The following is a 26,593-nucleotide window of genomic DNA, read 5'->3' as shown; positions in this document are numbered from 1 at the left end:
ATATGAAGGCTGATTGTGTGTAGACTTCAGATTCTATAATTTGCATTTGAACATTTAAAAATTATTAGAAATTAGAAATTGTGCGTGTGTTGTGTGCACACACGCTCCCATGCAGATGTGCAAGGCTTGGCATCTTGAAAGTATGTTACAAATATTCCTATAGTTTTCTAGATATCCAGGGAGAGCCAGAGGTTGTCCTTGTGTGGAAACTTAGTAAAGAAACAAAGGGGATTTTGTGTCTTTGCAGGGTTTGGTGGTGGAGGCCTTGGAAGTTCTGCAAAGGCCCTGGGGTGAGTCCCTTGGGGTGGGGCCATGGTTTAATGAGGGCTGCCTAAATCAAGGGAAAAACTAACAATGCCTCTCGTGATACAACAAATCTGAGGTTTTAGATAAGAAACAGCCAGGAACAAGGGAGGGTGGGGGTGAAAAACGATGTCACTCGCTGCTCTCAGGTTTCCTGTAAGAAATCCCAGGGGAGAAGAGATTCCTGGCTCGGTAAATGAGTCACTGGCTTTGTAAGCCAAGAGAGATGGAAAGCAGATTCCAGAAAACATGCAAGGGGAAATTTTTTCAGTTTTAGTGTGAAACTGTCAAGCTGCTATGCTATGCTCTTGTGGAAATTCAAGAAGAAAAACAAGAGTGAGAAAGTCTAGCGAAATAGCAAGGAACCAGACAGCTCAAGTTAAAGAGAGCCTGTGCCTTTGGACAATTTAGAAAAACCAACTGAGATGGCACCCACTCAGCAAGGTACCCAGGCAGCTGCGAAGAGGGAAGACATACCCCAGTGCCCAAGGTCTCCAGTCATCCAGAATCCAACAGATATTCATTGAGCACCCATCCGGTTTCTGTGGAAGGCACTGGGCATGGAGTGGTGAATCAGCCACCTTGGTCCCTGGTCCCCCGAGCTCACAGCCACAGAGCATTCATCCACTGTGTTTAGTGAAAAGGAATGTTTGGGAGTGTGGGGCCACTGTGGGGGTCTTGGAAGTCCTCTCTAACACCTAGGGGAGCTCAGTTCAGACACAAAGAAGGTCAGGCTGAATTTCAGGCAGTGGCCTAGAATAGACAGCAGTGCTGTTCCCAAGAACCGAAAGGAGAGCAGTTTGGGGAACAGAGGCACAAGACAAAACTGTATGGGTTCTTTCTATTCTATTCTGGGTTATTTATTTGCTTAGCAAACTTGGTAGGGTGGAAAGGAGTCATCTCCTAAGGCAGCCTGTTTGGCACTTTCTGTTTATTTATGAAGCAGTGCAGTTCCTTAGCGTTTACCGAGCTCCCTGAGCAAATGAGCTGGGCCCACCCATGAGCAGGCAGAGGGCACACCAGGAGCAAAGGCCCAGAGGCAGACCGAAAAGCAGTCTCAGAGAAGAGCCAGGAGTCCCTAGGGGCTAGAGTAGAGAGGGGGCACTGGGGCCTGAAGGAATACTGGGCTGACCTTCAGACTTCGGGGCTAGGCTGAGTCCAGGAGAGAACAGTGTCCTGGGAAGCTGAGGCTGGGTGGGGGAGGTCCCTCCTCAGCACATTTTCTTCTGTGTGACGTTGGTGATAATTAACCCGGGGACCCTAACACCTGCCAACACCACCCTTCAGGAATTCGGGCCCTCCCTGCATGACATGTAGACAGGCACTCCCACTGCACAGCCCTGTGGGAGACGGAGTCTCATTAAGTCCACTCACTAGATGTGCTGACCTAGGGTCACCTGCACACTGGCCTTCTTGGCTTCCTGGGACAGCTCCTACCAGCACCATGGGCTCTGGAGAACCTGGGCTGGTGGCTGCCTTGCCCCCAGGACAAGAGCCCAACAATTCCCTTCTGTTTGAGGCCTTCAAGCATCCTGACTCAGCTCACAATGGCATCTGGGGAAGCAAGGGAGCCCCTTCGGGGAAGGTAAGAATCTCAGGTCCCATGCCAGCCTGGCCACTAGTTCATGCAGTGACCTTCAGGCATGGCCTTGCTCTCTCTGGAACTTGATGGGTTTGAGACTTAGTAACTCTGAGTCTGCGACTTGGGCACAGAATCAGACGACTCCATCCTGAATCTGGCCTTGATATGTGGTGCTCTGGACAGAAGCAGGTGTCCCTTTGGGAAGGGGAAGCAGACAAGGGCAGGGATGAGGGAAGCACAGGGTACTGTAAAAGCGAAGAAGGGATTCCTGACTCAGCCTGGGGGCTGGGGAAGCTATCGCAAAGGAGTGTTGTCTGAGCTGAGACTTAGAGGAGCAGCAGGGGTTACCCAGGTGAAGGAAAGAGCAAAAAGCGTCCAGACACACAGACGAGCTGGTGCAAAGACGGGAGGCACAGGAGAGCAGAGTGTATTCAGGGGACACACAGATGTCCAGCTGGAGCTAGGCCCTTCTAGGGAGGAACTGGCCAGAAATGAGGGGCCAGGGGGAAATGAGGAGGAACAGAGTCCCACAGGCAGAGGCCGTGCTGCCCTGTGGATAATGGACCAGGCAGGGTGAAACCGAGGACACTAAGAGGCCAGGCAGGAGGTGCAGGTGGTAATCTGGTGGAAGGTGGGACGGTGGAGATAGGGAAGAGGGCCCACTAGGTGGCTGCTGGGGTGTCAGGGTAAGGTCTGGGGAAAGGTCACATGAGGATGCAGGAGAAGGGGTGGGGTTGACTTTATACAACAAGTTTGGGGTGCCCAAGGGTCATCCCAAGGCAGGAAATGGAGCAACAGATGTGGGGACTGAGACTCACGGCATCACTGTGGGGACAGAAACCTGCCCTGAAGTTGTCAGATGCCCAAGAGAGAAGTACCACTGATGAAGGAAGGGGGCCCAGCCCCCAAGGAGCCCAACAAGGAGTGTGAAGAGAGATAGCTGGGGAAGCCGCTAGAAACCCAGGAGGAGCAGTGACAGAAGCGAAGGGAGCTTCAGAAGAGGGGCAGGATCAGCCGTGTCCAACACACCTGGAACAGGTTAAGGGGAGAAGACTGAAGGGTGGAGAGACAGGGAGACTTTGTGCCTCCTGAAGAGGCTCTGTGGTGTGGAGGAGGTTTGAATGGTGGTGGTGGGGTTCCCAGGGTCCATGATCTGTGACCAGGTCAAAGTGTGAGCCTCCACACAAACTGAACAGGTCGCGCACTGCACTCTACAGCAACTGTCCCTTCAGGAAGACAGGAGTGGAGGACGACAGGCACCCCCTAGAGGTGGCGGTGTTCTGTGAAATCTGTAACTGCAGCGTACACACTTCCCACACGGTGGCGCCAAAGACCACCTCTGAACTTCCTGGGTTTCGATGGGGCAGAGCAGGGGTCAGTTTCGGGAATCTTCAGCTCCAGGTCATCGTCCAATGGGAAGAAGGAATTGTCAGGTGCCCAGTGGCCCGCACAGTCCCTACCACAACACCCTCCAAGTCTCTGTCAGAACAGTTCTCCTAGCAGTAGGAACTCACAGAAATAAACTATGCACCACACACTGCAGCCTTTGTCAGGGGGCCTGAAAGGGTCCCAGGGGAGCTGCTCATCCCATGATCTGGGAGAGGCAAGGACATCCCTCCCACTTGTCCCTTAGGAGAAGGGAGCCAGGAAGGAAGGAAGCACGCCCAGCCCAGCCTGCGGGACACAGTCACCCCACCCCTTGCCCAGGCCAGCCCAGCAAGGTCCTGCTCACAGCTACCCCTGGAGGCTGAATCGGGACCAGCAGGGACAATGGCAGAGGGACAGCCCAGCCTCAGGCTGCAAGAGCACAAAGTCTAGAAACTTACACCTCCGGGGCACAGAGGCCAACCCGGAGATGGTGCAATAAGCAATGGCCATGTCGCTTTTGAAAACGATGCCATGTTCATTGCAAACCATTGTTTGTATAAGTAAATTGTATAAATAAATAAATAAAACCAAGAATAAAATAAAACCAAGAGAAATTACAATGCCCAGAGATGATGGTCACTGCCGCTGTAGGGATGGTGCTGATGGCCCTCAGGGGTCAGCAGGTCTGACTCCTGCTACACAGGCTGTTCTGGAGCTTTCTCCACTCCACTGTGTTTACTGCGCCAAGCACCTTTCCCTCTTCAGACATATAAAACCTTCCCACCTCCCTTGACCTCACCCTGCTCACCTCTCAGACCCACTTCCTTTCCTCTCCTGCAGCTTACTCAACCCAACTACAGCGAGCTCACTCTCACCTCCCTCCTAGCCATCACCTTTGCTGTTCCCTCTGCTGTTCCACTCTTCTGGGTTGTTCTGTGACTGTTTCCTTCTTGTTGCTCAGATCTCAGCTCCAATGTCACTGCCTCAAAGAGTGACCCTGACCACCCTCAGGCCCATCACTCCAAACCACATCACCCTGGTTTGCCTTCTTCACAGCTCTCCTCTCTCCCTCTCTCTGAAATCACCTCGTTTATATGCTAACTTATTTATTGTCTGTCTCCTTTGGCTGGCGTGAAAACTCCTTGAGAGCAAGAACCTTGCCGATCTGATCTGTCACTGTGTCCCCTGTGTCCAGAATGGTGCCAGGCACAAAGCAGGTGCTCAACCCCCACCTGATGTCCACTGCCATGGCCACAGGGTACTTCAGGGCCAAGTGAACCTCCCTCAGCCCTCGGTGTCCACTGAGGGAATGTGCTGTCCCTTCGTCTCGGGCCAAACAAGCCAGTAATCAACATCTTCAGGCACAAGAGCTTTTCCTGCTGCAACAACTACTTCCTGGGATAAATTTCTTGAGGTGGAATGGTGGTGTGAAAGGGAGGTCTGCACTTGGCATCCTGATACATGCTAGGAAAACTACTTTTAAACACACAAATCAATTCCCGCTCTCTTGAGGGTGTCCACTCGCACATCACATTCATCGCTGCCCATCTGAGAGGCAAAACAAAAGTGCCTCTTGCTGTTTACATTTGCCTTGTGTTGATTACTCATGAGATGGAGCGCTCTGCAAATGGCAGCTTTTATGAGTGAATGGATGAGTGCAGCTAAAGCATCAGAAAGGAGAAGCAGCTCCAGGAACCACAAGGTGAGAGTGGTAAAGCCAGGACTTGGCAGCTGTGGCAGCATCCCTGGCCCCTGCCCTTTGATACACATGATGAGAAATAGGGTCCAAGCTGGAGTGGAGGGCTGTGGCGGCTGGTGGCAGGTCAGGCATACACACGAGCCCCACACTTACCTCCTCTCAAGCCTACCTCTGTCCCACCATGCCCTGGAGTGCTCTAGTGGGCACTTTCGGCCTTCCTGCACTTGACCTCTTGGTGATCTAGTTGACCACTGTCCCCTCCAAAAGCTGTCTCCAGCCCAGACCCCTCTCTCCTGTACCCACATGCCCAGCTGCCTTCTGGACACCTCCTTTTGGATGGTCCCCAGAACCCTCAAACACCATCTGCCCAAACTGACTATGTCACCTTCCCCTTAACCTGATCCTCCAGGCCTCCCTGCCATCTACCCATCACCCAGGCCCAAAGCCCCTGTGTCATCCAGGGTACTTCCCTCTCTCCAGACCCTTCATCCTATCAGTCATGAAGCCTCCTGAACATCTTTTGAATGTCTCCTTCTCTCCATCCCTGTTGCCCCCACCCTGGCCCAGTCCACTGTCAACTCGGCTAGAAATGGCACCAACCTCCTTGCTGCCTCTCGCAACACACACACAAATACACCCACCCACACACACACATACGATGTCAGGGAGACCATTGCAAAGTGTAGATCTGACCACAGAATTCCCCAGCTTAGGCCGGGCACAGTGGCTCATGCCTGTATTCCTAGCACTCTGGGAGGCCGAGGCAGGAGGATTGCTCAAGGTCAGGAGTTCAAGACCAGCTTGAGCAAGAGCAAGACCCTATTTCTACTAAAAAAATAAAGAAATTAGCTGGACAACTAAAAATACATAGAAAAAATATATAGCCAGGCATGGTGGCGCATGCCTGTAGTCCCAGCTACTTGGAAGGCTGAGGCAGGAGGATCGCTTGAGCCCAGGAGTTTGAGGTTGCTGTGAGCTGTGAGCACTCACTCTAGCCTGGGCTACAGAGTGAGACTCCATCTCAAAAAAAAAAAGTATTCCCCAGCTTAAAGCCAAGGCTCCCCAGAGGGTAAAATCCATGCCCCTCAGCCAGCACCCAAGGCCCCTCGTGACTGGCCCCTTCCCAACACATACCTCTGCCGCTCCTCCAAGGCCCTACCCTCTGCCCACCTAAGAAGGAGCCCCAACAACTAGCCATGCTAAGGGTCCCTTCCTGGCAAAGCCTTTCCTAACCAGCACATGTGAACATGCGAACATGCACATGGACACAGTCACACACGCTCACATACACATACTCTCAGCACTGGTGATATAGGAGGTGCAGAAACTTGGGGACTTGGGGAGGTGCCTGTTTTGATTGACTATGTGCCCCGTTGGGCAGGGACTGGGGAGTCCTCACCTGTGGTCCCCCAGGGCAGACCAGGCACACAGCAGACATTCCACGAATGCTTGCTGCATACCTGGCAACTGAATGAATGATGTGGCCACAGGCACAGTATGTTCGGGACAGGCTTCTATCTACATCTTCACAGAAAGCTGGGGGGCGGGCGGAAGTTGCATACCAGACAGCTGTAATCCACAGGGGCTGTGGGAGGAGGTGAGGAGGACTTGTTTTTTCTGGGTTTTGGGACTTGAACTCCATTACTTCCTAAAGTGGAACTCGAAGTGCCATATGTGAGGACCCAGGGTTCACTGTGGCTCTCACCACCCTCTGCCATCTGTTCAAGGGATTTTTCTCAGGCTTGCGTCCACTCCCCTGAGAATGCAAATTCCCCGAGGTGAGAAGTGCTATGATTCCTTGCTGGGCCCCAGTCCCCACCCTGCCTGCCCTGGGCAGAGGACCGATTCAGGGACTGATGCTTGACTCAAACAGGGCAGAACTGCTGCGACCCAGGGCGCAGAGCTGGAGCTGCCAGTATGCCCTTCTTAACTATGTGACCGTGCAAGATTGCTGCCTTCCCTGAGCCCCCGGTGTCTCCTCTGGCAAGTGGCTTTCAGCTGTGTCCCTCATTGCCTAGCTCACTGGTTGGTAGGGACAGGCCTGGGAGGCCTCCAGTACCCTGTGGCCCTCAATGCCCTCTAGGCCCGTGGACTAGGGGAGAGAGCCAGGTGTGCTCCCAGGTGTTCCATCTGCTCACTGTAGCCCCACCTGTGCCTGAGCTGGTGGTCACAGGCCCAGCCAAAAACAAGGACAGTAGGCAATTAGGGGTGCTCAGAGGGGGTGAGTGGGAAGCCCCTAAGATGCAGGTCCCTGCAGAAGGGGATATTTGAGCTATTTTCTGAGTGGATGAGGGGGAGGAGCATCCCAGGCAGAAGGGAGGCTGGGAGAAAGGCAGAGGCCAGAGGGAGGCCATGTCCAGGGAAGGTAGCTGGTGTAGAGGAAGCTAAGGCACACAGGCCACAGAATAGGTGGGAGATAAGGAGGTGAGGTCATCTTAGGCCAGACCTCATGGGCCTTGGAGGCTGCACCACAGAGTCTGGATTATCCTGAAGGCAATGAGCAATCACTGAAGTCTCTTAAGCAGGGGAACAATATGATCTGATGATCTATGATTTAAAAGGTCACTTGTGCTGTTGAGTGGAGAACTGTAGGGGACAAAGGTGGAGGTAGAGAGGCCAGAAAAGATGGTACCTCAGGCTTGGCTATGAGCTGTGACAATGGTAGATGTGGCCAGAGACGGGACAAAGTGGCTGGCTGACTGTGAAGGGTATGGGAATCATCCCTGAAAAGTGGGAATTTTCTGGAAGTGGAATTACAGAATTCCTGATGGAGAAAGAGCTCTTCAGACAGTGCCCTGGTGAGCACCCAAAATCAGAGTCCTGAGCAATGCCACAGGGAGAGTTCTATGCCTCTGCCACCCCAGGGACCAGCATGCTGCCCAGCCCTTAGTGCTCAGTGGATGTGTGTTGAATGAATTAATAAAAGACAGAGTACTGGTAGTGCGGGACATGGTGGGGGCAGGGAATTAATTCAAAACGTGTTAAGGAGGATGAATCAAGAGGGCTTGGTGGCTGCCTGAAGGTGGGGGTAGAGAGAGGGGTGCCAAAGTTTCATGCATTTACTTGTTCATTTACTTGTTTATTCAACTAATATTTCTTCTGGACTCCCACTATGAGCCAGGGATTATGATGACAAGGATTTCTGTGGTTCCTGCCCCCACATCGCTTAGAAACCCACATGCAGGCAGGCTCAGGCACGTGAGCACACACGGGCATGCATGCAGCCTGGCCGTGGTGAGTATCTGAGACAAGGTGCTCAGAGGACACCTGGCCGAGGAGGTGACTTTAGGGGTGGGCAGGGCCAGTTGGTGCCAGTTTTAAGAGCTGCAGAGAGCCCCAACCTCAGGCTCAGGCAGGTGACTGGGTAGACAGTGGCGCTTTGCAAGGATAAGGACAAAGGAAGAAGAGTACATCGTGGGACGATCATGTGGACTGGTGGGTCATCTGGAGAGAGCATCTAGGAGCTCTGGAACAGGAGGGGGCTCTGGGCACAGAGCTTGGAGGTGGGGGGGAGCAGTGAGTGGATGGGTGTCTTGAGGCTGGATGGCATTTTACAGTGGGGGCTTGCAGAGAAGAACCTAGCCCTGGCAGTAATGCCTAAGTTTCAGGACTACAGAGAAAAGGGCCCTACAACGGGAGGTAAAGAAGAGGGGCTGGAGAGCAGGAGAACTGGAAGAAACCAAGGTGAGTCTCCAGTAAGAGCCCAGGAGGAAGAGGATGTCAGTGCCCCTAACTCCTCCCTCACCAGGTTGTCAAGACCAGCCCTCAGGACTTGGAGGAGGCAGATATTCAGGGACCTCTTATAGCCCCTCAAACCACTCTGGGTCTGTCTGACCTACCTCTCAAGATGAGAGGCTGTGGGAGTGCAGGGCCTGGAGAAGCCTCAAGGGAGGGCTCAGAGCATTGGGTGTTGGAGGGGCCCAGTGGTGCCTTACTGATGGGGGAGGTGGGAGAGTGGAGCTGGCCTTTTGACCCCAGTGAGTGGTCAGTTCTCTGATTCTCCTCAACACCCCCTCCTAATGAGGGCCAGCATTCCAGCTCTGGCTTTGGAAAGGACTGGGTTGGCCAACATGTGCCCCATGCCCTGCTACCCAGACCCTGCCATTGTCCCCACCTATGCCCCAGAGCAAGGCCCGAGACTCCCTGAAACCAGTGCCAAGTGAGTGGGGAATGCATGGCCCAGCTATGAGCCTACACTTACAGCCAGACAGTGGCAGAAAGGGCAGCCTGCCCCTACAGCAGGGAAACTGAGGCTGGCTGAAAAGGCAGGGCTGAGGGACAGCATCTGGACCCAGCAGGTGTCAGATGGCCAGGCTTTTGTCCTCCCTATGGCCTTCAGGGAGAAACAGGCCTGGACCCCTTCCTTCAACCAACCTAAGCACGTAGTGGCAGCCCCAGCACCTGTTTCAGGTGGTCACAGACAGGGAGCCCGCAGGGTCTCTAGAGCCTGAAGGATCTGGAGAGGGGGCAAGCAGGCGGGGCCCCCTGGAGCTCCAGGTTTTAGGGTCAGCGTGCAGTTCCCTGAAAGCCTCTTCATTCCCGTGGACCCTGAGTGCCTAACATCCCCACCACGCTCATGTCCCCCAGATTCTCCCCCCCACCCCCTCCCCACCCGCAAGCTGGTGGATCCCGCGGGCCACCGGACTGCCCCGTTACCCGAGAGGGCGGAGCGAGCGGTGGGCGCCTCCAGGGGTGCGGGAGCCGCGGGAGCGCAGGGGGTGGGGCCCAGCGGGCCAGGGGCGGGGCGGGGCGCCGGGGCGCCGGGGCGGAGGGAGGGGCCGGCGCCGGCGGCGGCGACAGCGGCAGCTGCGGCGCGAGCAGGCCCAGCAGCGTCGAGCGCACCGAGAGCTCGAGGTCCGCGCAGCCCAGCGCAGCCATGTGAGTGTCCGCGCCGTTTCCGGGGGCCGCGGGCCGGGTGCGGGGCGGGCGCCGTGGTTCCGGTGCCTTCCCCGCCGGCGCCGCTCCGTGGGTCCCCGATCTACGGCCCCGGTTGCGGCCCAGGCCCGCCTCGCCCCATCCCCCGGACCCCGGCCGAACGGTGTCTTTCCTCCCCTCCCCCCGGGCGCAGAGAACGCAGCTTCGCCCCACAAAAGCAGCCGCCTCTGGGCCTGCAGCTCCCGGCGCTGCCTCCTTCCCTCCTTCCCTCCCATGGCAAGGCCCTAGCGGCCCGTGCCCCGGGGCTCTGGGGTGGGCCAGGCCGGAGGGCGGGCTCAAGGCGCCAGCCTGGGCCCTGGCACAGGCGCTCTCTCCGGGAGTCTCCCGCTGCCCTCGCTGCAGGAGAGGCTGGAAATGGGGAGGGGGCGACAGGGGTGCAGGCCAGCCTCCCAGCTGAGCTAATCTCCCTGGCCCCACGGGCTGGCCTAAGCCGCTTTGGAGCCGGGCTCGAGGTGACCGTGCCTGGCCTGGGCCGTGCTCTCCGCTCAAACCTGGCATAGCCCAGGAGAGGATAGTCCTGGCGCGGTCGGAGAGCAGACCCTGTCCCTGGAAATGCTGGCTGATGAGGGGTCTCCGCAAGCAGCCTGGCCTGGGCACCCTGCAGAACTGGTTTGGGGAAGAGGCTACTCTCCAGCGCTAGAGGTCGGACTAAGTCCAGCCTCACCACCCCGTGTCCTGTCCCGGGTGAGGCCCGAGTCTGGCCTCCTGGACCGACCCTTCCCAGCCAGTTCTAATGTGTGTGCAGGCTGGCAGGCGGAGCACCTACTGTGTGCAGGCTAATGTAACAATAACGGTGACCTGCCGCCATCTGCGGGGCGGCGCCCTGGGTCTGCCGCATTCAGCCGAGCCTCAGGCTTCTGAGGAGGGTTATGACCATCTGGCAGATGCAGAGACAGGCCCAGAGAGGTTAGTAATACTTTCAAGGTCACACAGCTGGTTTGGGAGAAGCAGGGAATTAGAGCTGAATCTTTGCCCTGCAACATCCACCTCCGTAGTATTGGAGAGCAGAGGGGGGTGCGAATTGGGGATTGAAGTACAAAATACTCCAGCGGGACAAGGAGGACTGGCATAGCGCCTTCTTGCACCCCCTCCCCATCATGGGTCCCGTGGGCAGCGGCCAGAGAGAGGAGCAGGGTGAGCAGTGCCAGGGGTCTGGGGTGGTGAGCGGGGGATTTAGGGCGCCCAGCTGGGTCCTGCCAGGTGGAGAAGCAGGCGGGGAGGGCGCAGTGAGTCACTGCAGCCCCTCTCCGCCGCCTGCTGCTCTAGCCAGGCCAAGCCCTGGGGAGGCCGCCCAGCTCCCAGAGCGTGGCTGGCCGGGGAATGTGACCAGCTGACCAGGGAGGGGGCCGGCAGGAAGTGAGGCCACCGGGCTGCCTCCGCCCGGTTCCGGGGTGGGGGGTCCCTGGCTGAGCCGCCCCGTCTCTTTCCCTACATGCTTGGGCAGCTGCGGGATGACGTCAGCAGCCAGGTTTGGGGCAGTTGCTATGGAGACAGGGGCAGGCTCAGGAGGGACCCCCTTCTCCTTTGCAGCCGCCCCTTGGCCGGGGTTATTTTTAGCGTCTGTTTACCTCGGTCAGGGGGGCGGCCACGGAGCGGGGCGGGGCTAGATCCGGGGATACCCAGAGCAGCGGCTGACCTGGCATTCCACGGAGCTGGGCAGCACAGGTGGCGGTGGCGGGATCTTCAGTCCCACACGGCTGTTCCAGCCTTGGCATGCAGGAGGTACAGCCGAGCTGCGGGCTCTGGGGCTATGCAGACAGGTCGTTCATGGCTGCTCTAAGCTGGCTGCGCCGCAAGCCCCTTAACCTTTGGAACCTGGGACCTGGGTTCTTTTCTATTTCCAGAACAGACTGCAGGGCCAACTTGAGCCCAGAGAGTTCCCTGGCTCTTACCAGCCAGCCCCCACCAGTTGAGGTAGACCCTTTCCCTTAGTTCAAGGGGTTTGGATCTTTCCCCCCTCCCCAGCAGCGGAGATCCTGCCCACCCATCCCTTGAAGTGGTCACCCAAAAGGAAGGACATTCTGATGGTCGTTTGTACCAACAATTAGACATCCTGGTCCTGTGGGACTAGGGGATTGGTGGTAGCAGAGCTCCAGACAGTGAAAGGAAATTGATGGAACAGTCAGCTTACTGTGAATCCAAAGTCCCTGGGTACCCCACCCTGCCCCATCCCCAGGGAACAGAGCCCCACTTGCTGATGGTACATGATATAAGTAGCAAGTGGGACGGGGGAGGGAGAATTGTACATGGGGAGTTAGGGTGGACACAGACTTGAAGTCTCCCCCTCCAACAGCTCAGGACCTGCTGTTCCTGTGTCCAGACAGCTCAGCTCACCCGACTCTGCTCCCTCCCTCCTTCCTCTCCCAGGTGCTCAGGCCCTGGTGGAGGACCCAAAGGGTACAGCAGTGAGCCAAGCAGACAGGCCTCAGCAGTGAGCCAAGCAGACAGGCCCCAAGCAGACAGGGTTCAGTGTGGTGGGAAGACAGACCCTAAGGGAGAACTAACTACTGAATTATGTGGCCTCGTGGATCAGAGGGAGGAAGCTACCGAGAGGCCAAAAAAGGCGGAACCAACCCAAGGCCTGCTTCCTGGAGGAAGAAGTGATAGGGTAAGACTTGCAGAAGGAGAGGGTGTTGGTCAGTGGAGAGTAGTGGGGAGAAGGTAGGAGCAATGGGGGTTGCTGCTCCGATGCTGAAGAACTTTGCAGGTATTGAGAGAGGGTTACAGTTGTTGGAACAGAGAGACCATAGCGGAGCAGGGGACAGGAGGGGAGGGATGGTTGAAAGAATGTGAGGGAAGGGACAGACCCTGAAGGGTCTCCTACCAGTAAGTCATGTTAGACAGTCTGGGCTTTCTCCTTGGGGGAGGGTGTGGCTGTGGATGTTTCATGTGAGTTCAAATAGAGGGATGTTAAAGGTTTAGAGTTGTGGGGTCACAGAGCCTGCATTGAATCTTGGCCCTGCCACTTATCAGCTGTGTAATCTTGGGCAGATTAATAACTGTTAATTGGCTGGGCACTGTGGCTCACGCCTATAGTCCCAGCACTTTGGGAGGCTGAGGCGGGAGGATTGCTTGAGTGCAGGAGTTTGAGACCAGCCTGGGCAACGCAGTGAGACCCTGTCTCTATAAAAAATGTTTTTTATATTAGCCAAGTGTAGTGGCACATGCCAGTCATCTTAGCCACTCAAGAGACTGAGGCAGGAGGATCACTTGAGCCCAGGAATTAGAGGTTGCAGTGAGCTGTGATCACACCACTGCATTCTAGCCTGGGTGACAGAGCAAAACCCTGTCTCTAACAACAACAAAAAATTGTTAATAATGACAGCAGTTAATATTCGTTGTGTGCTAACAGTGAGGTAGTATGTCTACCCCAGCTTCCTCCCCCACATACAATTCTCCCTTCCCCAAACACTCCCAAGAAGGGGAGGTAACTCATTTCATCTTCCCAGCAGCCCTGTGAGGTAGCTGTCGTTGTTCTTATTATTGTCCTCATTTTACAGATGGGTATCTGAAGCTCCAAAAGCTTAAGAAGTGTCTTGCCCTAGGTCACACAGCAAGTTAGCCTTAGGTTTCCCATCTGTGAAGTGGGGCTAATAGGATTTACCCCATAGGGTTGTTGCCAGAACTAAATGAGATGACATTTGTTAGGCTTAGTGCCGGAAAGCACACAGAAAGCACTGAATAAAGGACGGTTTTGGCATTGTCAGGTCACTGGAGTTTTGAGATCACTGTTGTTACTGAATAATGAATGGATCACTGTAGGTTAGAGTAGAGCCACGGGCCCATTAGGAGGCTGCTGTAGGGTTCTAGAGGACAGTTGGTCATGGCTTGGACCTGAATTCTAGTTATGGGGGTGGAGGGGAAGGGGCAGATTCCAGAGATATTTAAGAGCAGGAGTGGGTGACCGAGTGGATGTGGGGGGTAACTAACTGAGGCATCTGGGATGACTCCCAGTTTCTTGTCTGGGTACGTAGGTAGTGGGACCATCACAGAGACATAAAGATGAGGGAGAGTCAGGTTGGAGGAGGAAAGTGGCAAATTCAGTTTGGGAACCTCAAACTCAGCACATCCCCTAGTGGCCCACTGTGCACCTTCACTTAGCTTCTGGAAGGCGTCCAGCAGGCAGTTGGACACACAGCCTGGTGCTCAGAAGAGTGGTTTGGGCGGCCAGAGATAAGGAAGTTGGCAACATTCAGATGGCTTTGAGCTGTGGGAGATGTACACAGCCCAAGGGCGGGCAGGATAAGGCCCATCGAGGATGGGGAGAGAGACAGCCTCTGTGGGAACATAAGATACGCAGCCAGAGAGGTGGGTAGAAAACCAGGAGCATGTTGCCTCTTGAAATTCAAGAGAAGGAAGGGCTTAAAGAAGAAGAAGAGAGCTGTAAAGTCAAAAGCTTTACCGAGATCGAGCAAGATAAGGATAAACACTGGGCACTGGATGTGGCAACAGGGAGGTCACTGGTGGCCTCGTCCAGACCAGTCAGGGGAGTGGTGGGTACAGAAGTGGGGCCAGGGTGGCAGGAGTAAGTGGCTGTGGTGAGGAAATGGAGACAGACGTCTCTTCAAGAACCTTGGCTCTGAGAGGAGAGGAGAGAGATGGGGTGAGGAGTGGGGTAGCTGGAGAGAGACGTGGGGTCCGCCGGGCTTGGTCATTTCTTTTGTACTTATTTATAGCCAACTTTATATTGAAATATACATAAAGAAGGTATATGTCCTAAGTGCACAGTTTGATACATTTCACAAGGGAACACATGCATATAGTACCAGAAAATTTAACCCAGAGCAGGGAACAGAACACCACCAGTACCCTGGAAGACCCCTGACACCCCCTTCCAGTCCCAACACCCCAAGGGTGAGTACTAGTCTGACTTCTATCACCATAGGTTAGTTTTGCTTTTGAAGTTTATTATCTAGGGAATGATACCTATGTCCTCTTTTGTGCCTTGCTGCTTTCGCTCAACATTATGTCTGTTAGATTCATCCGTATTGTTGCATGTAGTTGTATATTTTTCATTCTTTTTGCTGTGTAGTAATTCCATTATTCATTGATGGGCATTTGGACAGTTTTCAGGATTTTCATTTTTTACATGGGAGTGACTTGAGCTTGTTGGAGACCTGAGAAAGGCTGAAACACCTGGAAAGGAAAGAGATGACTAGAGTCACACACCAGGATTTACCGGGTGGCAAGTGAGCGCCTGGCTGAGGTTGAGAATTTCTCTGTGGTTCCAGCCAGGCTGCTGTGCCAAGACCTCTGGCAGTTTCCGCTACCCTGTGTGCAGGTGCAGAGGAGACAGGGAGTTGGGTGGCCCAGGGCTGGTTTCTGCCAGGAAGGAGAGAGGCGCAGAGTGCTGAGGATACCAGCAGCAGGCGAGTGACGGAATGGGGGCTGTGGATCCAGGCTGGGGAGGAGGGTGTGCAGGGAAGGCAGGGAAGACAGGGGAGGAAGGAACTAGCAGGAAAAAAAGAAAGCAGAGGCGGACTGTGAGCTCCGTGCAGGGTGGTGGTTGTAAAATTCCAGGCTGTATCTCTAGTGACTGGCACTTGTTTGGGACGGTTGTCACTCAATGAACAGTTAAATAAATGAGCTAAGAGCTCAAGGGACCAGAGGTCTCAGATAAAAGACAGGTGAAGTGGAAGTGATGGAGAGAGCCTGAGGGTCGTGGTCAATGTGGTTGTGATTTAGGAAAGGGGCGTTCCAGGGGCAAGTGACAAGGCTGCGGCGTTCCCATGGGGGGCGGCTGAAGGGAGCAGAGAGGCCAGGGTCAGGCAGGCAGTGCCTGGGAATGAAAAGGTCTCCAGTGTAGGGTGCACAGCACCCAGCCTTAAAGGAGGTAAAGGAGCATAGCATTTCTCAAACTGAGGTCCTTGGATGTTTTACATCTGAATCTGTAGGGGTGGGGGTCCGAGAGTTTCTTGGAAATGCAGACCTCTAGGCCTACTCCAGCTTCTTGGAGAGATAGTAAGCATAATATGACAGAATTGAGCCTCAAGGGAGCAGGAGTGTTTATGGGATGGGGGAGCATCTAACCCCTCTGAGGTCAAGGGATGGGTTGCCCAGGGGTCCTGGCATGGATGGTGGTCTCTATCCAGGTTAGAGGCGGGCATGGGATATTCAAGTTAGACACACTGGGGGTAGGGAAGCGCTGGCACCGTGGGAATTCAGGGCCTCAGGGGCCCATGTGAGCAGGGGGCCAGAAGGATGGGGCCTCAGTCCTGGATGCAGCTTCTGCTAGAGAGAAGGCCCTGGCTGGGCAGTGGGACCTGCTCCTTTTCCCTGGGGCCTGGCAGAGGGGGAGTGCCCAGACAGAGCATCCCAGTCTTTGGGAGTAGGGGCGGGAGTGGCGACTGGGGTTGTGGGACTCTCTGCACCCAGTTCCTTCTCTCTGTCCTTCTTGGAGCAGCAACACACAGTCCCACACCTTCAACCCCTCTGTCTTCTCAGCCTCCCAGACTGGTCATCAGTGCCCTGCTCTCTGCCGTCCACTGGCACAGTCCCTCCACACAGCTCCCTCCGTCTACCATTCCACTCTTCAGCTGCCCTCTCTCCACTTTTAGCACTCAGAACCCCAACTCTGTGTTCCACCTTCTCTCAGCACCCCTCAACGGCCACTCTGCCAGCCCCCTACTCTCCCCGTTCCCAGCACAGCCTCTGCTCAGCCCCCTCGTTCTGGCCCTCCACATGCATCATCACACCCAAGTCCCTTTACACACTTTCACCCCAACCGAGAAGACCCCCCCCCAAGGGGAACCCCCAGTCACTCCTCCCGGAGGCCAGGCGGCCAAGGCCCGGTGGCCCCCTAGTCCTGCGGTCCCGCCCCATCCAGGCGGGCTGAGTCAGGCGGCAGGAACTGGGGTGGGGGGAACGGGGAGGGGCAGGGTTGGCGCTAGGAGGAGGCGAAGGTGGAGCCAGAGCCGCTGGGAGTGAGCGCGGAGGCCAGCCGGGCCGGCACCAAGTGGCCCTGGGCCGGTGGGACGCAAGGGGCGAGCGTGGGGTGGGAGCCGTCCCGGACCTACCATGAGCGCCAAGAAGAGAGGTAGGACCTGGCTCGAGGCTGCAAAGGCCCTGCGGCGCACCCCAGAAGGTGCAGGCTGGATTCTGGGGGCCAGGGGTGCGTGTTTCTCCGAAGCGGGGTGGGGGTCTGCCGATGATCTCTTCCTGACAAGGGCTGGAGCGAAGGCGTTGGTCTGTGACTCAGTTTCCAGGTTGGAGCTGTAGGAAAGAGGAGGGGGCGGGGCACTTCTCGGCAATGCGCCCCACTCTGGGAATCCCCCGGCTGCTGGCGCCGGGAGGGCTCTGGCGGGAGGGCTCTGGCGTCCCAGCGCCCAGGAGCTGGGGGGATTGGGAGAGCAGTTTACACCGGACGGGCGGGTGGCGGGCCTGTCGGGCAACTCTGCAGGGCTTAGAATGTGCACCCCGCCCCGTCCCGCCCCGTGACCTCCTGCGGCCTCCCAGGGTGCGGGCACCCCACCTCCTGATCCACTTGGGGGGGGCATGGGGCTGGGCTCGGGAGGCCGCCCCGCCCCCCCAGTAAACAGGCGCTTCCGCACATTCTTCGGGCGCCCCGCCCCTTTCCTGCCCCTTCCCAGCCGGAGGAGGGTCCCCGCGCGACCCCCCCTTCCTGCCCGGCAGCAGGCGGAGCCCGCACCTCGGCAGGAAGTGGGGGCCGAGCCGAGGCCACGCTGAGTCCGAGGCTGAATCCCTGGCTGCTGCCCTGTCATTAGCGCCGGGGCTGGCGAGGGAGGCCGGAGCCCACTGGGGCCGCTGTACCTGGAGACCAGGAGAGACCTGCTCCAGCCCTGGAACCTGGTCGCGGGCGGTGGGCTTCAGGGACCCGACTGGTGCTGGACACCACCCCCCCTACCACCCCCAGGGAGCCCCGCGCGGACTCATTCCATGATGTCCTTGTCGGTGCGGCCGCAGCGCCGCCTGCTCAGCGCCCGGGTCAGTAGGAGCCAGTCCTTCGCAGGCGTCCTCGGCAGCCACGAGCGGGGGCCCAGGTACGCAGTGCAGCAGGGTTAACGGGGTCAAGAGAGCCGATCGGGGTTGGGACTGGGTGTGTAGTGAGGGCTTGGGGGACTCCTACTGGCCGCTTTCTGAGGGCAGCCTCTTCTTCAGGAGTTTACCGGTCTTCAGCCCGCCAGGGCCCCCACGGAAGCCCCCAGCGCTCTCCCGAGTGTCCAGGATGTTTTCCGTGGCTCACCCAGCCTCCAAGGTGCCGCAGCCTGAGCGGCTGGACCTAGTGTATGCTGCGCTTAAGCAGGGCCTGACGTAAGCCACTCCCTCCCCACCCCTGCCCCAGGGTCTCTCCCCAAACCCCCATCTCCTTTCTGTTAGTAGCAACCTTCTGCTGCCCCGTACCCACTCCCTACTGCTTGTACCCTGCGCAGCTTGAGGCTGGAGAGGTAGGTTAATTCTTGTTGTCACCCCTTTCCTCAGGGCCTACCTGGAAGTACACCAACAGGAGCAGGAGAAACTCCAGGTGCAGATAAGGGAGTCCAAAAGGAATTCCCGCCTGGTGAGTGATGGGTGGTAGGGATGCCCTGTGCCTTCGTGGTGTGGGGGGCTGGGCAGGGCCAGCCTTGGGTGATGTCAGGGCCATTTTCTGGGGAGACTTGGATCAGGTATGAGTAGAAAAGGGGACATCAGGAAAGGCTTATTTGCTGTGCACACTTTCTGCTTGGGAACCAGTGGCTGCTCACTGGATCTTCCAGTGGGGGGCAGGTCTGACCCCTAGACGTGGACAGCAGGAGATTGTGTTATAATGGTACTGAGAAGAGAGCCATGGTGCTTCCTGGGGAAGAGGTTAGGGCCTCCCAGAAGTTAGGGTTAGGGTTGAAGTGGATGAAGGACGAATGGGAGCTCCCTGGCAGGGGGAACCGTGCATGAGGAGGCACAGCGGTCCCTCCCTAGGGGCTGCTAGAAAAGGGATACCAGGGGAGAGTTGGAGGAGGGGTCCTGGAGGGGTCTAAGGGACCAGATCTGTGTTACCAGCATGCACCATGCGGCATGCAGGAAGGGGGTCAGTCCCTGCTGTGCCTGGAGTGGCTGTGGACTGGTATGAGGAAGGCTGTGGAGGAGGGGAGCTATGATGGGTTAGCAAGTACCTCTGCTGGGGTCCTCCTAAGTGCCCTTCCCATCCCCCCTGCAGGGCTTCCTGTATGACCTGGACAAGGTGAGTGTGTGTAGCATGGTGTTGGAAGGGGTTGGCTCATGGGGAAGGTAAAGGGCCCTGGGCTTCAGGCCCTTCCTGACCCACCTCTCCCCCAGCAAGTCAAGTCCATTGACCGTTTCCTGCGACGACTGGAGTTCCATGCCAGCAAGGTACGTGCAGCATGCATGCAGAGTGGGGCAGGGGATTGGATATCATAGGGAGATTTGGGGGGGAGTGCTCGGCCCAGGGTGAGCAGCCCCAGTGGTGAGTCTCAGTCCCCCCACTGCTACCCCACTCACCTTCCCAGATCGACGAGCTGTATGAGGCATACTGTGTCCAGCGGCGTCTCCGGGATGGTGCTTACAACATGGTCCGTGCCTATAGCACCGGGTCCCCAGGGAGCCGAGAGGCCCGGGACAGCTTGGCCGAGGCCACTCGGGGGCATCGCGAGTACACGGAGGTGAGGGATGGGTGCTCGTGAAGCACAGGCATGAGGTGTGGCAGGGCTGGTGGGAGGGGACTGGTTCTTGACCCCCCACCTGTCCATGCCCTCCCAGAGCATGTGTCTGCTGGAGAGTGAGCTGGAGGCACAACTGGGCGAGTTTCATCTTCGAATGAAAGGTACTGAGTCATGTGGGCAGGTGAGGGGACAGAAGGGAAGTGTGCTCAGGACCCCCCAACATGGCTCTTCTTCTCCCCCAACTCCAGGGCTGGCCGGCTTCGCCAGGCTGTGTGTGGGCGATCAGTATGAGGTATGAGGATGTGCAGGGAAGGGCTGGGATGGCAGGGTCACACGACCGAAGGCTGTCTCATCCTGCATGTTCCCCCAGATCTGCATGAAATACGGGCGTCAGCGCTGGAAACTACGGGGCCGCATTGAGGGTAGTGGGAAGCAGGTGTGGGACAGTGAAGAAACCGTCTTTCTTCCTCTGCTCACGGAATTCCTGTCCATCAAGGTGATGTCTCTGCCCAGGACCACAAAATACCATGGTCCTGTGAACCCCTTGTGACCCTCATGACCCTCAGACCCTTATTCCTCTGACCCTCTATGGCTCTGTGGCCCCATGACCTTCATGATCTCTGTGGACTTGAGAACAATCTTTATGACTTTGTGGCCTCCTGTCTCTAAATATTTGTCCCCCTGAGCCCCATGAGGCTGTGACCCCCATGACCTCAATGACCCTTAGACATCTGTGATCCCCCATGCTCCCAGACTGCTTCAAGCCTCCATGGCCAATGACCATCTCCTAAGCTCTGTGCAGATTCAGCCCTCTGATGGCCCACGATCTCATGGCCTCTGCACCCTTGTGCCCCTCTCCCATGTACTGTTGGCTACAGGTGACAGAACTGAAGGGCCTGACCAACCATGTGGTTGTGGGCAGTGTCTCCTGCGAGACCAAGGACCTGTTCGCTGCCCTGCCCCAGGTTGTGGCTGTGGACATCAATGACCTCGGCACCATCAAGCTTAGCCTGGAAGTCACATGGAGGTTGGTGGGACTGAGGGGTTTGGGGACAGGGCCAGAAGGGAAGTGTCATCTGCTAACAGCCTCTTCACTCCACAGCCCCTTCGACAAGGATGACCAGCCTTCGGCGGCTTCTACTGTCAACAAGGCCTCCACAGTCACCAAGCGCTTCTCCACCTACAGCCAGAGCCCACCAGACACCCCCTCGCTTCGGGAGCAGGCTTTCTATGTGAGTCACAGCCCAGGCCTCACCACCCGCCAGGGGCTCCCTGGGCGTGGTCCTGAAATGCCCTTTCCTTTCACTCAGAACATGCTGCGGCGGCAAGAGGAGCTGGAGAACGGCACAGCATGGTCCTTGTCTTCCGAATCTTCAGACGACTCATCCAGCCCACAGCTCTCAGGCACTGCCCGCCACTCGTCAGCCCCCAGGCCTCTGGTGCAGCAGCCTGAGCCCCTGCCCATCCAAGTTGCCTTCCGTAGGCCTGAAATGCCCAGCTCTAGGCCCTTGAATGAGGAGGGGGCCATGGCCCCAGCCCTGGCAAATGGGCATACGCCCTACAGCCGGACTCTGAGCCACATCAGTGAGGCCAGTGTGGATGCTGCCTTGGCCGAGGCTTCATTGGAGGCTGTGGGCACAGAAACCCTAGCATGGGGACCAGATCCCACCCGTGGGGAGCACCCCAGTCATGTTCCTCCTGCCCTAGACCCTGGCCATTCTGCCACAAGCCCTACCCTTGGTACAACAGGCCCTGTCTCCAAATCTACAGACCCTGCCCGATCTACACTCGTAGATTCAGTTCAGAAGGCCACAGACTCTGGCCCTTCGGAACTGTCAGGCCCCACCCACAGCACTACAAACTCCACCTCTAGTGCCATAAGCCCTACCCATAGTGCGCCAAGTCTCATTCACACTACTACTGGCTCCACCCACAAACCCATGATCTCTACCCTCACTACTATAGTCCCTATCCCTACTGTCACAGGCCCAGTCCAGACCACCACAAGCCCCACCCATACCACTGCAACCCCTACTCACACTACTGTAAGCCCCACCTATACCACCACAAGCCCCACCTATACCACTTCAAGCCCCACCCACACCATGGCAAGCCCCACCCACACTACTGCAAGCCCCACCCAAATCACTGCAAGCCCCACCCATACCACTGCAGTCCCTAGCCACACTACCACAAGCCCTACCCACAAAGTCAGGATGTCAACTCAGACTAGTGCAAATCCTACCCCTGATGCTAAAGGCCTAGTCCAGACCACCGCAAGCCCCACCCACCCTGTCACAAGCCCCATCCTTGTAACTGCCAGCCCTTCCACTTCTCTAGACCTTGCTACCCTCCCCAGCCCCTCTTCACACTCAGACCCCACCCTCCCAGGCACCAGCCCCCTGCCCTGTAGCCCCCCAGCCTCTACTCCCTGCATTCAGCCAGATCCCAGAGCCCCCAGCACCTCCCACCCAAGTCCTGCCTGTTCCAGTTGGAAACCCCTCACAAGCCCTGCCCCAGACCTCCCAGAGCCCATCGTTCAGAGGCTAACGCCCCCTGCCTCCCCTGTAGCCCCTGCACCCCAGCATTCAGACCCCACTCTGGCTATGGCTGCCCAGGCCCCAGTCCCAGGGGCAGCCGGAGGGGCTGGGGACAGGAGGCTGGAGGAGGCACTGGGGGCCCTGACGGCTGCTCTGGATGACTATCGTGGCCAGTTCCCTGAACTGCAGGGCCTGGAGCAAGAGGTGACCCGCCTGGAGAGTCTGCTCATGGTGAGGAAGGCTGGGACAGGCTGGGGCAGCACAGGGAGGGCGGCCAGGCAGTGGCAGCAGCTCTGACCCCCTTAACAACCCCAGCAGAGACAAGGCCTGACTCGCAGCCGGGCCTCTAGTCTTAGCATCACCGTGGAGCATGCCTTGGAGAGCTTCAGCTTCCTCAATGAAGATGAAGATGAAGATAATGATGGTCCTGGAGACAGGTGAGGGGATGAGGTGAGATGGGGGTGGGGCTAAGTGTGGGGGAAGAGAAGAGGGGAAGGGGGGGCAGTGCCAGGTGAAGGAGGAACTGGTGAGTTGGGAGAAGGGCAAGAAGGGGGAAGAGGTGAAGTGGGGCCAGGTAGAGCACATGATGGACTGGCTGGCAGGTGTGCCTGTGCTCACCCCTTATGTGTCCCTTGATGCTCATGTCTCCAACCCCATGTGTGTCCCCAGTGTTTCTGACTGCCCTTCTTCTCATCTCTGCAATGTCTGCCTCCCCTGCCGGCCCCCATCAGCTTGTGAGCCTCCAGCCCGTCCTCTTCCCTTTGGCCTCACCTTGAACCCACCCCATGAAGGAGCTCTTTCAGTGTCTCCGTATGCACCCTGGGCTCCCCTGCACCAGTCCCCTCTGTTTCGACCCCAGTTTTCCCGGAGGCGCCAGTCCCTGCTCCCTCTGCTGCTGCCGCCCAGGTCACGGACCAGTGCCATGTGCCCCTTGCAGTCCACTTTTCCTAGACCATCCTGCCTGCAACCCTACTCCCGCACATCCCAGCTCCAGCTGCCCCGGTGGTCCTAGCTGGCGCTGGCACAGGGCAGACTGACCCCGGAGACCCCTGCTACCACATGCTGGTCCCAGCTCCTTCCTCCTCCTGGAAGTCCTGCATGAATTTACCCATTGTTGTCTGTGCATCGTCTGTTCTTCCATCCTGGGAGGGAAAGCTTAATAAAAATAAATACTGCTGACCTAGTAGTGATGTGTGCTCCTGGGGCGGTTGGCTCCATTTTTCTCCCAGGCCCCTGAGCAGCCCAGAGGCTGTGGCAGAGGACAGCCTAGACTCACCCAGTGCCCGCCCACTCAGCACGGGGTGTCCAGCTCTGGACGTTGCCTTGGTCCAGCACCTGTACCACTGCAGTCGCCTCCTGCTGGTGAGGCTGGTGGTAATCCTCCACCCTTCCCTATAGCCCCTTACCCCAGGGAGCCCTGCATTTCAATCCTGACCCTCTGTACCTCCTCCAAGTTCCACACCCCAATGCCCCAGGGCCCTGGCATCTGGCTCTTGCTGAATGGAATACATGCCAGACTCTGGCTCTTGCCCCCCAGTATTCCCCAGTGCATGCTGGGACTTGTAGTCTCTGGACTCCATCCTACCCAAGTGTTACCCTGAAATCTGAGCTGCTTGGCCACCCCTGTTCTCCAGAAACTAGGCACATTTGGGCCCCTGCGCTGCCAGGAGGCATGGGCCCTGGAGCGGCTGCTGCGGGAAGCCCGAGTGCTTGAGGCAGTGTGCGAGCTCAGCAGGCTATGGGAGATCCCTGTCACCTCTGCCCAGGAAGGTAAAGGCCCTGTGGGCTCTGGCTCTGGTATCCGCCCTGAAGCTCCTACCTCACCCCACCCCAGTCTACATACCTGCCCACCCACCTGCCTGCTGCGTTGCTGACAATTTCCTGCACTCCTCACAGTGGTGCAGTTCTCGGCCTCTCGACCCGGCTTCCTGACCTTCTGGGACCAGTGCACAGAGGGACTCAGCCCCTTCCTCTGCCCCGTGGAGCGGGTACTTCTCACCTTCTGCAACCAGTACGGTGCCCGTCTATCCCTGCGCCAGCCAGGCTTAGCCGAGGCTGGTGAGTGGGCTGCCTACCTGCCCCTCCTTCCATCCTGTCTTGGGTCCCTAGTGACAGGGACGTCAGGGAAAGCCAGGTCAGCCCACACAGACATGCCAGCTGAGAGCTGAGGGGAAACAGCAAAGCCTCATGCTTCGGAGCAAAGGACCCTAGATGGGTAGGGTTTGGACGGGATCCCTGGGCCTGAGCCTGGGATGGGAGCATTCTCTTCCCTCTAAAAGCCTGGGTCCATCTCAACACTGAGGCCTGTTGTGCTGCCTCCCGCAGTGTGCGTGAAGCTCCTGGAGGATGCCCTGGGGCAGAAGCTGCCCAGGAGGCCTCAGCCAGGCCCTGGAGAGCACCTCACCATCTTCCAGTTCTGGAGTTACGTTGAAACCCTGGACAGCCCCTCCATGGAGGCCTACGTGACTGAGACTGCTGAGGAGGGTGAGGCAGTGGCCCTTATCACAAAGTGGCCTGACCCCTTTGGGTGGGTCTGAGGACACGAGGATGAGACCTCCTCACACCAAGAGGCTCCTTGCCCTGCCACCTTGTCCCACCCCCACCTCCACCTTCTTTCAGTGCTCCTGGTGCAAAATCTGAACTCAGATGACCAGGCTGTCGTGCTGAAGGCCCTGAGGTTGGCACCTGAGGGGCGGCTGCGAAGGGATGGGCTTCGGGCTCTCAGCTCCCTGCTCGTCCATGGCAACAACAAGGTCATGGCTGCTGTCAGCACCCAGCTCCGGAGCCTGTCACTGGGCCCTGCCTTCCGGGAGAGGGTGAGTTGGGCAAGGATCCTTAGAGGGCAAGGGCCGGGGTCCCAGGCTCCCACTGTCTGGCTGAATCTGCCCTCCCACCCTCACCCAGGCCCTCCTGTGCTTCCTGGACCAGCTTGAGGATGAGGATGTGCAGACTCGAGTGGCTGGCTGCCTGGCCTTGGGCTGTATCAAGGTGACCCCTGCCAACCCACCCACCCTTCCTCTTCCCTCCCAGTACCCCCACTCTGAGCCTCTTCTGTCTGCTCCCCTGGGCCCCCCTAATGCTCCCTCCTCTGACAGGCTCCCGAGGGCATTGAGCCCCTGGTGTACCTGTGCCAAACAGACACAGAAGCAGTGAGGGAGGCTGCCCGGCAGAGCCTGCAGCAGTGTGGTGAGCTGGGGGATGGGAGAGAGGGGTCAAGTGGGGTTCTGGGACATCTTGGCTGATGGGAGGAGTAGAGATGGGGCCAGGGCGGAGCCTGATCCCATCCTTACACATCACAGGTGAAGAGGGACAGTCTGCCCACCGACGGCTGGAGGAGTCACTGGATGCCCTACCCCGCATCTTTGGGCCCGGCAGCATGGCCAGCACAGCATTCTAAGCCGTCCGCCCACCGGCTCCCAGCGCCCCTTCCCCCGACTTTCAAGGCTCACCAGGCGCTGGCAGGGAGGGTGAGGGCTGGCTCCAGACATCCCTCCCCCCCAGATTCCTATCGATGAAAATCTAATATATTCTTCTGTTGCCCCTGGGGTTGGCAGTCAGTGCCTGCAGTCAAGTGCCTCCCAGCCTCGGCTCAGCACATCCCTTGTCACAGATCAGTGTCTGGGGCCCAGCCACCCTGCCTCCACCCCACCACCTCTTTTGGTTTTGTATTTTATTTACAGAGTTTTACAGAATATAAAAAAGCAAATTGCCTTTCCTACGTGGCCTAGTGCATTCCTGACCCTCTGTTCCAACACCCTCTGGCTGAGGGCCTTCCTGACACTAATGTGTCACACTCCAGCTGTGACAGTGGCCGGTGCACTTGCCCTGGAAATCTGGGTAGAAGAAAGCCCAGAGGCTGGAACTTGGAACTGGGCTAGGAGGAGACAGCAGGGGAAGAAGGTGGGAGTCATTGCTGAGGACACTCAGCTTGCAGGCTGGGCCTGCCCTGGGCCTGGGAACTGCGGGCCCAAGGTGGAGCTGAACTGTGGAGTTGGCCCAGAGAAGGCCCAAAGGGCACCAGTCCTGGGAATGGCTGTGGCCGGGTGCAAACAGGCAGGAAAAGGTGGTGCAGTGTGGCTGGAGCTCCTGGCCAGCAGGGGGCAGCAGAGCCACGTCAGCAGATGCCAGGCTCTGCGTCTTCTCCCGTCTTCTGCCCAGGCAGCTTCCTCCAGAGTAAGCTCAAGGAGCTCCTTGAGTCTGGGTGGCAAGGGAGAGGAGGGCCTTGCAGAGGGGAAGAGCTGGGGCCTGGGAGGCAGGAGACCCGGATGGCTGCCCTGTGACCCAAGACAGTAAGTCCCTTCCCTCCCCGGCCGCCTCCCTCTCTGTAATAACAAATCTGGATGATTCCTGTGGGCCCCCAGACCAGCAGCCCCACGCTGCTTCAGGAAGCAGGACTCCCTGGACAGGGCCCACCTCGACCCCGAGCTGCCGGGCTCGTGAATGAGTCAACCCCAGAAGGCTGAGTCCTGTGTGTGTGAGCCCAGAAGGCTTGAGTCCTGTGTGAGGAACTGAGGGTGGGGTGGGACTTTGGGATGGCAAGCTGTTCTGAGCA

General features: G+C 57.6%; 1 protein-coding gene across 6 annotated transcripts; it reads left to right on the top strand.

Annotated features, from left to right (window-relative positions):
- The first annotated feature begins 1,710 nt into the window (after positions 1-1,710).
- On the top strand, positions 1,711-25,763 carry RIPOR1 (RHO family interacting cell polarization regulator 1). 6 transcript variants are annotated; one of them, XM_012742520.2, is made up of 22 exons: positions 1,711-1,888; positions 17,761-17,887; positions 18,006-18,158; positions 18,327-18,405; positions 19,039-19,062; positions 19,158-19,211; positions 19,349-19,501; positions 19,599-19,662; positions 19,750-19,793; positions 19,872-19,997; positions 20,380-20,528; positions 20,604-20,733; positions 20,812-22,272; positions 22,357-22,478; positions 23,271-23,403; positions 23,676-23,811; positions 23,938-24,099; positions 24,367-24,525; positions 24,661-24,857; positions 24,946-25,029; positions 25,137-25,227; positions 25,341-25,763. In XM_012742520.2, exons 2-22 carry the CDS (start codon positions 17,784-17,786, stop codon positions 25,436-25,438), a joined length of 3,723 nt encoding a protein of 1,240 aa, XP_012597974.2. In that variant the 5' UTR covers positions 1,711-1,888; positions 17,761-17,783; the 3' UTR covers positions 25,439-25,763. The 6 variants fall into 6 exon arrangements, with proteins under 6 accessions (XP_012597974.2, XP_012597973.2, XP_012597975.2 ...); XM_012742519.2 differs by lacking the exon at positions 1,711-1,888 and adding an exon at positions 9,723-9,830; XM_075995707.1 differs by lacking the exon at positions 1,711-1,888 and adding an exon at positions 16,800-16,923 and having other exon boundaries at positions 22,360-22,478.
- The last annotated feature ends 830 nt before the right edge of the window (positions 25,764-26,593 follow it).

This window comes from Microcebus murinus, chromosome 20 (genome assembly GCF_040939455.1).
Source record: "Microcebus murinus isolate Inina chromosome 20, M.murinus_Inina_mat1.0, whole genome shotgun sequence".
NCBI lineage: Eukaryota > Metazoa > Chordata > Mammalia > Primates > Cheirogaleidae > Microcebus > Microcebus murinus.
Note: the sequence above shows the minus strand (reverse complement) of the source record. Positions and strands in the feature narration are given on the sequence as shown.

Bases quoted from the DNA above. Each gene is read 5' to 3' on its own strand.
- RIPOR1 (XM_012742518.3), top strand. The intron at 18,159-18,326 runs GTAAGCCACTCC...CCCTTTCCTCAG, and splicing joins GCGCTTAAGCAGGGCCTGAC to GGCCTACCTGGAAGTACACC. The intron at 23,812-23,937 runs GTAAAGGCCCTG...CACTCCTCACAG, and splicing joins TGTCACCTCTGCCCAGGAAG to TGGTGCAGTTCTCGGCCTCT.